Consider the following 12,316-nt stretch of genomic DNA (forward strand, 5'->3'; position numbering starts at 1 on the left):
AATAGTAGCAATAATAATAGAGAAAAATAATAAATGTAATAATACCAATAATAATAGAGAAAAATAATAAATGTACCATAAATTCTCGAGTATAAGCTGACCCAAATATAAGCCAACCAGGACCCTCACCCAAATATAAGCCGAGGGGGGCTTTTTCAGTCTTAAAAAAAGGGCTGAAAAACTAGGCTTATATACAGTATTTCACTCTGATATTATTGTTGTTATTACAACTATTATTTTGTTCTATATATTATGACATTTATTGTTTTACTTTATTTATTATGAAATTGTTATTTTACTCTATTTGTTATTAGTATTATTACATTTATTATATAACTCTATTTATTATTAGTATTATGGCATTTTTTATTTTACTCCATTACTATTAAAAGGATACATAAGCACATTTACATTGTAGAAGATGAGAACAATGATTCAATCAGAGTTGGGCAGTCTTCTCTTAAATTACAGTTTTATGCAAATATTCAAAAGCATTGAATCTACCGATGCCTCAATTAATGTAATCTTATTGGTATTTATTTTTATTTCTGAAATTTACTGCTCTTGGCTTATACTTGAGTCAATGTTTTCCCAGTTTTTTGTGGTAAAATTAGGTTCCTCGGCTTATATTTGGGTCGGCTGATACTAGAATATATACAGTACTTTGTCTTTGTTATTCTCATGGGAAGATTTAACAACATCCTTTGCATTTCTCTATTTGTGAAACTGAAAGGCTGCCTTTGGGAGGCAGGCTGTTTATGGGACCTGCACGAATTTAATTAAGACTCCAGGTAGAATGGGTGCATCATATTTTCTTTTATTTTGCAGGTTTATCTTGGAGTGAACAACCCCTGAGTGTCGACTCTGTGCTCAAGATCCAACCACTGACTTTGAGATCTGCAATAGGTGAGTTCTTTGCAAACAGGTAAAAGCACATAATATTATCCTTCAGGTCTACATCATAGAATGAATGCAGTTGGACACTTTAACTACCATGGCTCCTAGCTATGGAATCCAGGAGTTGTAGTTTTACAAGGACTTGACGTGCTGGTGCTTCACCAAATTATAACTTGCCAAATTATAGCAAACTATAACTTGCCAAGATTGAAAACTATAACTTGCCAAGTGATGCTGCTGCTTCACCAAACTATAACTCCCAGGATGAGGATGATGATGATAATAATAATAACTCCCAGGATTCCCTAGTATTGAGCCATGCCAGTTCAAGTGGTATCAAACTGCATTCATTCTACAGTCTAGATGCGCCCTAAGAGAGTTCCATGTTGATGCATTGTACACTTGTCATCTTTTCTGTTTCGTTTTTAGAGCAAAGACATTAATGAAACAGATTTCCAAAATCCAGTGGTGTGGCAGAAGTGTTAAAACATAACCCAGAGCTGTGTTGTCGAAGGCTTTCATGGCTGGAATCACAGGGTTGTTGTGTGTTTTTCGGGCTGTATATATACCTCACAACCTCTGAGGATGCCTGCCATAGATGTGGGCGAAACGTCAGGAGAGAATACAGCCAGGAAAACACACAATAACCCAGGGCTTTTTGCTTATGTGGATTTTGGTGCGGTCAGTCCCACATGCAAAGTATGGGAAGCTGCCCATTTTATACAGCTGAGTCAGAAATAATCTTCCCTAACTCAGTAGGAAAGCAGCATAAACAGACGTGGGTTTGTGCAATCATGGAAGAACTCACATCTCATGTTCAGCCTTCTTTCCCGTCTGGTTTCCTCTTCATCAACACTGTGGTTACATACATCATCTCTCCACATGTGCATCTGATAAAGGAGACTTCTTTCCGCGAAAGGGGCTGCTCCCAACTTAGAAGTAATAGAGCTTCATTGGCTTTTTTTGGTCACTCCACTCTTGATTCGTTTTAGCTTGGGTCTTATGTTGTTCATCAAACGTTATTTTAAAAGCAAAAGAGGAGACATGCTTGTGGTTAACTACCAACAAGTCCTATGAACTGAGAGACCTTCAAGTTCCCCTATCTTCAACTGCTCAGGTCTTGCACACACAGAGCAACCATGGCTTCCTTATTGAGTATGTCCAAATCATAATCATCACCATAACCCTAGGTAACAAAATTTGAAAAAGGTTCTGTTCCTGTTTTGAAAGTGTTATTTCCTGCTTAATTGTGCGGCACCTACTTTGAAAATAGTTGCTGTACTCCAGAAACTTCGTTTTTGTGGCACAAACTATGTTTGAATTGGTTGAGACTCGATGATGAGATACTCACTGAAAAAAAAGAGCAACATGTGCTGCAGGATGTCCCTCCCACACAAAGGGACTTTTTCCATGTTTTTATGATAGAACCAATTTGGAAATTACATTTATAACGCAGGAACAAAACTCATGTTACTGTACATAGTGTAATCATAATCATGATAATTTTATTTCTTACCCGCCTCTCCTTGTGGCTCAAGGAAGGTTACAACATAGTTAAAACACATTGTAATCATTGTAAACATTTTATAAAATACACATATTAAAACATTTTTATACAACCTTCTATAAGTCCTGGAAGAGTTATTATCATGGGCTGAAGCTTTCTCTCCAGTCCTTATTTCCACAACAAGCCACAAAATCCAATAATCATAGGAACAGAATGTGAGATGAAATCTTCTGAACAAGGGCACATGAAGTTACATTTAACAAATACAGTAGAGTCTCACTTATCCAACATAACTGGGCCAGCAGAATGTTGGATAAGCGAATACATTGGATAATAAGGAGGGATTAAGGAAAAGCCTATGAAACATTGAATTAGGTTATGATTTTACAAATTAAACACCAAAACATCATGTTATACAACAAATTTGACAGGAAAAGTAGTTCAATACGCAGTAATGCTATGTAGTAATTATTGTATTTACGAATTTAGCACCAAAATATCACGATGTATTGAAAACATTGACTACAAAAATGCGTTGGATAATCCAGAACGTTGGATAAGTGAGTGATGGATAAGTGAGACTCTACTGTATACTTGTTCCGTCAATAAAGGTTTTTCCCTGACGTTAAGTCTAGTCGTGTCCAACTCTGAGGGTTGGTGCTCATCTCCATTTCTAAGCCGAAGAGCCCACATTGTCCGTAGACACCTCCTAGGTCATGTGGCCACTGGCATGACTGCTTGGAGCACCGTTACCTTCCCGCTGGAGCAGTACCTAATGATCTACTCACATTTGCACATTTTTGAACTGCTAGGTTGGCAGAAGCTGGGTCTAATGGTGGGGAGCTCTCCCCACTCCCCGGATTTGAACCACCGCACTGACCTTTCGGTCAGCAAGCTCAGCGGTTTAACCCGCTGTGCCACTGGGGGCTCCTACCTGTTCCGACTTACATACAAATGCATCTTAAGAACAAATCTACAGAACCTCTCTTGTTCGTAACTTGTGGACTGCCTATATAGGCTAGTCATCTATAAAGCACAGATTTTCATCTCAAATTCTTCGGTGTGCTCCTTTAGCCAATGTATGTTTTCAATATGAACCCTAGTGACTCTTCCTTTCTTGAACCCATCTTGGACATCTAGCCCTTCTGACTCCTTTTCTGGTAAAAGTCTTTACTGTAGAATTTTGAACATCATTTTGCTTGCATGGGAATATAAGGAATACTCATTTATTAGGTAAAGGTTTCCCCTGACGTTAAGTCCAGTCATGTCTGACTCTGGGGGTTGGTGCTCATCTCCATTTCTAAGCCGAAGAGCCGGCGTTGTCCGTAGACACCTCCAAGGTCATGTGGCCGGCATGATTGCATGGAGCGCCATTACCTTCCCGCCGGAGCAGTACCTATTGATCTACTCACGTTGGCATGTTTTCAAACTGCTAGGTTGGCAGAAGCTGGGGCTAACAGCAGGCGCTAACTCCGCTCCCAGGATTTGAACCTGGGACCTTTTGGTCTGCAAGTTCAGCAGCTCAGCGCTTTAACACACCGAGCCACTGGAGGCTCCACTCATTTATTAGATTTTCTTTAAAATGTCTGGACCAATTGAGACACTGCTGGAAAAAAAAATAGTCATCCACTAAGAGATTTTTCCTTTTGCAGGAGCAAAACACCAAACACTTCTTAAAAATTGCTGTGGCTGACAAAATGGATTGTGTACAACCCCCAATATTATAAAAAAAATCTTTACAATTTTTGCGACAATCTTTCCAAAATGAGAAAATAAAAACCACACAAAGACTTGTTTATGGGGCAAAAAACACAGGGTTTTGGTTGTTTTTTTTTTGCATGGAACATACCAAAATATATATCCTTGTTCTGCACTATCTAAGATGTCTTTTTTAAAAGAACATGAGAAGTTAGTCTTGGGATGGCATTGCCAGTAAAATCAAACCAGAGTTGTTTTTAGCATGATTAGTAATCACTATTTCCTTAATTAGGTTCCACATCCCCATAGATTGGTTTGCAAGCCTGGCAGTTTATTGGTTCCCTGATGGCTTGCCTTCATTCAGTCTCTTGTCTTTCACAGAGCATTTGAAGAAGAAGAAGAAAAAGAAGAAAAAGAAGCAAGTGCATAGAGACGAAGACGGCTCCGATGGCCAGCAACAACACCACCAGCATAGCCCAAGCCAGGAAACTGGTAGAACAGCTCAAAATGGAGGCCAACATCGACAGAATAAAGGTAAAACCCAACTGGGTCATTCTTCGCTCATGCCATCCGTGGCAACTGGGCCAGGTTCTGAGCTAAGCCTCAGAGTTCATTCTGAAGCACACGAAGGGTTCCTTCATGAGAAGATCCATACTGAATGAAACCTCAAGTTCTCAGTCTTTTTGGTTAGTCCTAACTAGAGTAGGCCCATTGAATGAATAACTGGTGAAGTCAACACATAGCCAAATCTCCTTAATGCATGGACACATCAGCTGAATCCTCAATCTACAATAGAGTGCCCATAATTAACACCCGTGATTTCACTTGCTTGTGTCCAAAAAGACATAGCAGGGCACTTGATGAACCAACCTGGACACTGTGTATTATTTGAGAACACAGAAATGCTTGACCACTCCAACAACTATCATGTCAGACTACACAGAGAAGCCATTGAAATCCACAAGCATGTGGACAACTTCAACAGAAGGAGGAAACCATGAAAATGAACAAAATCTGGCTACCAGTACAGTAGAGTCTCACTTATCCAACATAAACGGGCCGGCAGAATGTTGGATAAGTGAATATGTTGGATAATAAGGAGAGATTAAGAAAAAGCCTATTAAACATCAAAATAGGTTATGATTTTACAAATTAAGCACCAAAACATCATGTTATACAACAAATTTGACAGAAAAAGTAGTTCATTACACATTAATGCTATGTAGTAATTACTGTATTTACGAATTTAGCACCAAAATATCATGATATATTGAAAACATTGACTACAAAAATGTGTTGGATAATCCAGAACGTTGGATAAGTGAGTGTTGGATAAGTGAGACTCTACTGTATTTAAAAACTCAGGACAGTAAATAAAGAACAACACTTTGAAAACAAGAGAATTCCAGACAGGAAACAATCAGGGCCAGCAAACACCTCCCAACAAAGGATTCCTCCAGGCAGGCTTTGAAGCTGTAAGGCCATTCAGTGCTAATCAAGGTGGCCAATTGGCACATTCACACTTGCCTCAGGCAGACAGAAGTTCTTTCTCCCACCCTGGACATCCTCCGCAGATAGGAGCCCCAGGTGGCGCAGTGGGTTAAAGCCTTGTGACTTGAAGGTTGGGTTGCTGACTTGAAGGCTGCCAGGTTCGAATCTAATCTGGGGAGAGCACAGATGAGCTCCCTCTATCAGCTTCAGCTCCATGTGGGGATATGAGAGAAGCCTCCCACAAGGATGGTGAAAACATCAAAACATCCGGACGTCCCCTTGGCAACGTCCTTGCAGATGGCCAATTCTCTCACACCAGAAGCAACTTCCAGTTTCTCAAGTCACTTCTGACTCAAAAAAAAAATTCCAGATATATAAACCTCACTTGCCTAGTTTCCAACAGACCTCACAACCTCTGAGGATGCCTGACGTAGATGTGGGCGAAACATCAGGAGAGAATGCTTCTGGAACATGGCTGTGCAGCCCGGAAAACTCACAGCAACCCAGCTTGGTGATTGTTAGGAATTGTGAGAGTTAGTCCTAAACACCTGGAGGAGGTCCACAGTTTGCCCATGCCTGATCTAGATAGTAAACTTCTATTGATGCAGCCAAGAAATTGACCTTAAAGTCACTCTGGAGGAACTAGAGCAGGGGTCCCCAAACTAAGGCCCGGGGGCCGGATGCGGCCCTCCAAGGTCATTTACCTGGCCCCTGCCCTCAGTTTTATAATATATTTTATATCAGTTTTAATAATACAATATTGTATATAATATAATATTGATATAAATATTCTAATGTAATACAATGTACAGTAGAGTCTCACTTATCCAAGCTAAACGGGCCAGAAGAAGCTTGGATAAGTGAATATCTTGGATAATAAGGAGGGATGAAGGAAAAGCCTATTAAACATCAAATTAGGTTATGATTTTACAAATTAAGCACCAAAACATCATGTTTTACAACAAATTTGGCAGAAAAAGCAGTTCAATCCGCTATAATGTTATGTTGTAATTACTGTATTTACGAATTTAGCACCAAAATATCATGATATATTGAAAACATTGACTACAAAAATGGCTTGGATAATCCAGAAACTTGGATAAGCGAGGCTTGGATAAGTGAGACTCTACTGTAATACTAATAATAATACCATATAATAATATTAATTATATATTATATATTACATGTAATATTACTAATAATATTATAATATAGTGGTATAATTCAATATAGTAATATATAATGCTAATATTGTTCTATGTTAATAATATAATATATTGTATATAGATATAAATTGTAAGCCGCTCTGAGTCCCCTTCGGGGTGAGAAGTACAGGATATAAATGTAGTAAATAAATAAATAAATAATAAATAAATTTTTGACTTAGGCTCGCCCAAAATCTGAAATGACTTGAAGTCACACAACAACAACAATCCTAATTCACTTGACTATCTTGTTGACCAGAAGCAGGTCCACACTTCCCATTGAAATCCTGATCGGTTTGAGTTGGTTAAAATTGTTTTTATTTTTAAATATTGTATTTTTCTTTCATTGTTATTGTTGTTTTTGCACTACAAATAAGACATATGCAGTGTGCATAGGAATTTGTTCATTTTTTTCTTCAAATGATAATTCGGCCCCTCAACAGCCTGAAGGATTGTGGACCGGCCCTCTGCTTTAAAAGTTTGAGGACCCCTGAACTAGAGAGTACATTTTTATCAAATCCGCCAATCTGGATGGCCATGTATGATTTCCTTGTGATGGCATTCCTCTTCTTGCCTTCCTCCTTGCAGGTGTCCAAAGCAGCCGCAGACTTGATGGCCTACTGCGAAGCCCATGCCAAGGAGGACCCGTTATTGACTCCGGTCCCGGCTTCAGAAAACCCGTTTAGAGAGAAGAAGTTCTTCTGCGCCATCCTGTAAGCCTCATGGAGGCCTGGCTCCCACTTGGGCTACCCTGGACACTGATGTAGAGATTTTTCAGCACTGTGGACGTGTTTCCAGAGTCCACTCAATTGAAAACAAAACAAAAAAACAAAAAAGTAATCCAACAGCCTGGAAGTTTACAGGGAAAGTTAGTGCATGATCCAAAAGCGAATTGTCTGCCTTCTTTGGAGAAGGCGTTGATGATGATGATGATGATGTTGACCGACGTCATCGCGAGGCGAAAGATCTTGACATCTTGCAGAGTTGCCTGGAGCGGGAGGGGGAAAATGTGTAACACAGTCGGTTTCATGTCCCCTTTGCTCTTGCCAAACCAACCCTTTATGTCTCCCTCTTTTTTTTTCCAAAAAGAAAGTATTAAAATAAAAAAAATTAAAAAGAGGGGGCGCAGAGCAAAGCTGCAAATGATGCAAACGTGAGTGTGTGTGTGTGTGTGTTTGTAGCCGTATGAATTTTCTACCCTCTTGCTTTTCCCTACATGTCACTTTTATTTATGTTGAATTGTAAAATAATCATTGCAATGGGTTAGATTTATTAAGGCGTTTCTTAATGTGGGGGTCTTCTCTGTGTATTTAGCATTTTAGAGGGCAGGGAGTGTGGGGTGGGGTGGGGGGAATCTGCAGCCACGGCAGCCTCATAAGCAACCCTTTGGGAGGGCAGATTTAGCTGAGAATGCGCCCTAACTTTGAACGGCCCTGGGGAGGCCAACTTGTACGTTCCTAGTATACTTCGTACCTCTGTTTTCTAACATTTGTATTCAGTAACTTTTGTTCTGCAAGTAAACTGTGCGTTGTGATGGGTATCGTGACTCGTTTTCTTTATTGCCTCATTCTTCAGGATTTGGGACTCTAAGGTGGTACTTCTCAGGGTGGCGGTCCATAATCCAATGACCATCCCATTGGCTGTCCACCTTCGAAAAGAACAAATGGTCAGATACAAGCACTCTTCAGGTGTATCTCCACTGTAGAATTAATGCAGTTTGAACCCACTTTAACTGCCATGGCTCAGTACTATGGAATTCTGGCAGCTGTAGTTTGACAGAGCACCATTATTCTTCGGCAGAGAAAGCTGAAAATCTTGCAGAATGAAGAAAGTTTGTTTATACCCCACTCCATCTCCCAAAGGACTCGGGGCAGCTTATACTGGGACAAGCCCAAAACAGTATTACATCAATAAAAACAGCAACACAATAAAATCACAATATAATAACACATCTTGCAAAAGTTAACATAACTTAAAACATAGACAGTAATCCCAATCTGTGGTCAGGCACCATAGGCCATGGACCATTTTAAGGGGAATGGAAATCTGAAACTGCATATTCTTCAGTGACTAGGGGTGGGAATGACTAAAGGTAATAAATTGCATGGAATGGCCAAGGCCTAGGTAAAGCACATGGACAATCAATTATCAGTTATGAGAAAGCACCTGTGAACATCCAAGTTTTCAGATTCTTCCGGAAGGTTTATATAACTATAAAGTAACTTTGACAATTGTGGGAGCTGTAGTTTTGCAAGATCTTTAACCTTCTCTGCTAGAGAGTACTGGTACCTGGGGCCGGGCTGTGGCGCAGCCTGCTGCAATAAATCACTCTGAGTTCGAGGTCAGCCCTTGGCGGGGTGAGCACCCGTCAATTAAAAATAAAAAATAGCCCCTGCTCGTTGCTGACCTAGCAACCCGAAAGATAGTTGCATCTATCAAGTAGCAAATAAGGTACCACTTATAAAAGTGGGGAGCAAGTTTAACTAATTTATGACATTGGAATGAGGAAGTGCCGTCAGAGTGGATGATGAAGCAGCTGCTCCCCCCTGTGGCCAGAATCGAACATCCCCTCAGGAAAAGGTTAAATTGCCTCTGCGTCTGTCTGTCTGTCTGTCTGTCTGTCTGTCTCGGTTCGATGTGTTTATGGGCATTGAATGTTTGCCCTATATGTATATAATGGGATCCGCCCTGAGTCCCCTTCGGGGTGAGAAGGGCGGAATATAAATGCTGTAAATAAATAAAAATAATAATACCTTATCAAACTACAAATCCCACAATTCTATAGCCTCACTAAACTACAGCAAGTGCCTCACCAAACTACAACCTCCAAGATTCCATAGCATGGCAGTTAAAGTGGGGTCAAACTGTTGTGGTTAGACTCAATTTAACCCTCTGTGGAGGACATTCCACCAAAAATGTAGCAGAGTAGCAAAAATAAACTTTCAAATGCAGCAGTTACTTAGACACGGTGAGCAAAGAGAAGCCTTTGTCTATTTAGGATGGCAATGGAGTGCAGAGTCTCAGTAAAAGTTCAAAAAGCATTTATTCAGGTAAAAAGAATTCCATTTGTAGATAGAAAGGTTTGGAGCTGTCTAGTCTACTCTAGACTGGTTTTTAAGGAAAAATAAGAAAGGAAAAATAACAAACATCTAAATAGTTACATCTTGCCTGGAGGAGCAGCAAGGTGTTGTTGTTAGCTAGAAGAACAAAGGGAGAAGAGAGAACCAAAATGGTTCCAACCTCATGGTCCAGTTTATTGGGGCCATAAAAGACATTCTGACCAATGAGAAGTTAGTGTCCCAGAAGATTCATATTCCTGCTAACTTAAGTAAGAGATGTGACGTAAATAGGATTGAGGGAAACACAGTAAAGCTTATCTAGGCATGCTTTGAAACAGGGAAAGGATTCCCTCAATCTAATTCTATCATCTATCTGACTATATTTAGACTTGAGTAGTCCAGGGTGATTCCCAACACAAACTGCATTCATTCTACAGTGTAGACACAGCCAATATTTCTCTGCCAGATTCAAGAGCTGCCTTTGTGAAACTTTCCCTACAATTATTAAAACAATGATAAGCTATAAACCGACTGATTAGAAAACAAATTATGCCAAACCTATAGAATCAACAGGCCTCAAAATTAACCAGTACGATTCAACAAATCGATGAATGTATTTATTTTGGTTGGCCAAATTAGAAATTACTAGAAATGTCAGAAATTACTAGATTTTACTTCTAATCTGCCCCCTGAAAAGGAGCAAAAGGAACGAGGGTTTTCCATTAATAAAAAAACCACCATTTTCGGAACATCTGGAGATGTGTCCTTACACTATATGATTATTGCAGTTTAATACCTCTTCAACTGACCAATTACCTCTTTAATATATCTACTAAACACAGTAACATTTTCTATACGAGTTGAGAATGTCAAGAGACCAGCAATCCCACCTAATTTCTGGAAGAAGAAAAAGAAGAATGCTTTGAAGATATCAAAGCAAAAGCACCTTATATAAATGATACCTGGGCATGATGGGAGCTGCAGTCCAGCAGGAGATCAGGTAAGGGAAGCCTTATTCCCTTTACATTTCAGTCTTATCCAGCTTAAATCACTGGAAAAAGGAGGTCATTGGCCTTCTGAACAGCCCACAGAAATAACCGTAACTTAATCTTCATCCCTTTCCGGTCCAGCTGTACAAACTTTGGCTGCTTCTCCATCCATTCCCAACAAGATCTGATCCAGTTTTAAGGTTTGGCACACTGTGCTCCGCAACACAGAGAAACTATTGTCCGCAAGGGGCAAAGATGCAAATTCCTGGATTAGAGAGTGGATTTGGAGTGGCAGCTAGGCTTTTTTTATGTTTTGTTTCAGCATTTGGACAGCCTCCAGCCAACCCCGGCAGGTTATCAGGGTGGCTTAGGGTTAGAATAAAATGTCCAAAATGCAAAAGGATAAGGAATGGATGAATTCTACAACATCCGGGGAGTGGCGTGGGTACATGTTAGTTACCTTCCAGAAGCGGTTGGGCATTCTTATTTGATGCAGAAACTCTTTCACTAGAATCATGTATCTCGTGGTTGTTGACTCATTCATTTCTATAGAATTTGAAATCACTAATGTATCATGTATTGGGAATCATCCTGGACTACTCAAGTCTAAATGTAGTCAGATAGATGATAGAGTTAGATTGAGGGAATCCTTTCCCTGTTTCCAAAGCATGCCTAGACAGGCTTTACTGTGTTTCACTCTATCCTGTGTACGTCACATCCCTTACTTTGAAGTTAGTGGAAATGTGAATCTTTAGGGACACTAACTTCTCATTGGTCAGAATGTCTTTTATGGCCCCAATAAACTGGACCATGCAGTTGGAACCTTTTTTTGGTTTTCTCTTCTCCCTTTGTTCTAGCTAACAAGAAGCATCTTGCTGTCTCTCCTGGCAAGATGTAACTATTTAGATGTTTGTTATTTTTCCTTTCTTATTTTTCCTTAGAAACCAGTCTAGAGTAGACTAGACAGCTCCCAAGGCTTTCTATCTACAATGGAGTTCTTTTTACCTGAATAAATACTTTTTGAACTTTTACTGAGTCTCTGCAGTCCATTGCAATCCTAAATGGTCAAAGGCTTCTCTTGCTCGCCCCGTGTAAGTAACTGCTGCATTTGAAAGCTTTGCTTTTGCTACTCTGCTGATTTTTGGTGGAATCTCCCCCAGAGATTACCACAACATCATGTACAGTATGGACCCTATACCCACGGAAGATAGGTTTCCAGACTTTGCAAACTGCATTGAAATGATGGACTTCAAGTTCAAGAATGTCACAGACTTGTATTGGAGGACATAGAAAATACTTGCAGAGGGCATATTTTGTCAGACATGGACAAATTAAACTGTAGATACCAGATCTGTAGGTAAGGGGGTCATACTGTAACTCCATAGGAAATTCCATACATTCTCTATCCTTGATACCATCCATGCTAAGTTTTGGAGATGATTCAGCCAGGAGGAGAAAACTTTGCTTCGG

At 39.9% G+C, this 12,316-nt stretch overlaps 2 protein-coding genes across 4 annotated transcripts in view; one reads left to right on the forward strand and one right to left on the reverse strand.

Moving 5' to 3' along the window:
* LOC134294934 (uncharacterized) overlaps positions 1-12,316 on the reverse strand; it is a 37,664-nt gene that overhangs the window by 18,731 nt on the left and 6,617 nt on the right. Inside the window, exon 2 of one of the 3 annotated variants that reach the window (XM_062966833.1) lies at positions 8,272-8,446. The exons of 1 other annotated variant lie outside the window; for it this stretch is intronic. The gene's annotated coding sequence lies outside the window, so the exon portion shown is untranslated. Of the gene's footprint in view, positions 1-7,569; positions 8,447-12,316 lie in introns of those variants that run through there. One more of the 3 variants, XR_010001542.1, reaches the window with a different exon arrangement.
* gng2 (G protein subunit gamma 2) lies at positions 770-8,336 on the forward strand. The gene is made up of 3 exons (XM_003230103.4): positions 770-906; positions 4,484-4,636; positions 7,387-8,336. Exons 2-3 carry the CDS (start codon positions 4,550-4,552, stop codon positions 7,513-7,515), a joined length of 216 nt encoding a protein of 71 aa, XP_003230151.2. The 5' UTR covers positions 770-906; positions 4,484-4,549; the 3' UTR covers positions 7,516-8,336.

This window comes from Anolis carolinensis, unplaced genomic scaffold, assembly GCF_035594765.1.
Source record: "Anolis carolinensis isolate JA03-04 unplaced genomic scaffold, rAnoCar3.1.pri scaffold_34, whole genome shotgun sequence".
NCBI lineage: Eukaryota > Metazoa > Chordata > Lepidosauria > Squamata > Dactyloidae > Anolis > Anolis carolinensis.

What these genes read in the sequence shown, in the direction of transcription:
- gng2 (XM_003230103.4), top strand. Translation starts at nt 4,550, where the DNA reads ATGGCCAGCAACAACACCACCAGCATAGCCCAAGCCAGGAAACTGGTA. An exon ending in CCAACATCGACAGAATAAAG is followed by an intron (nt 4,637 to 7,386) that starts GTAAAACCCAAC and finishes TCCTCCTTGCAG; the next exon opens with GTGTCCAAAGCAGCCGCAGA.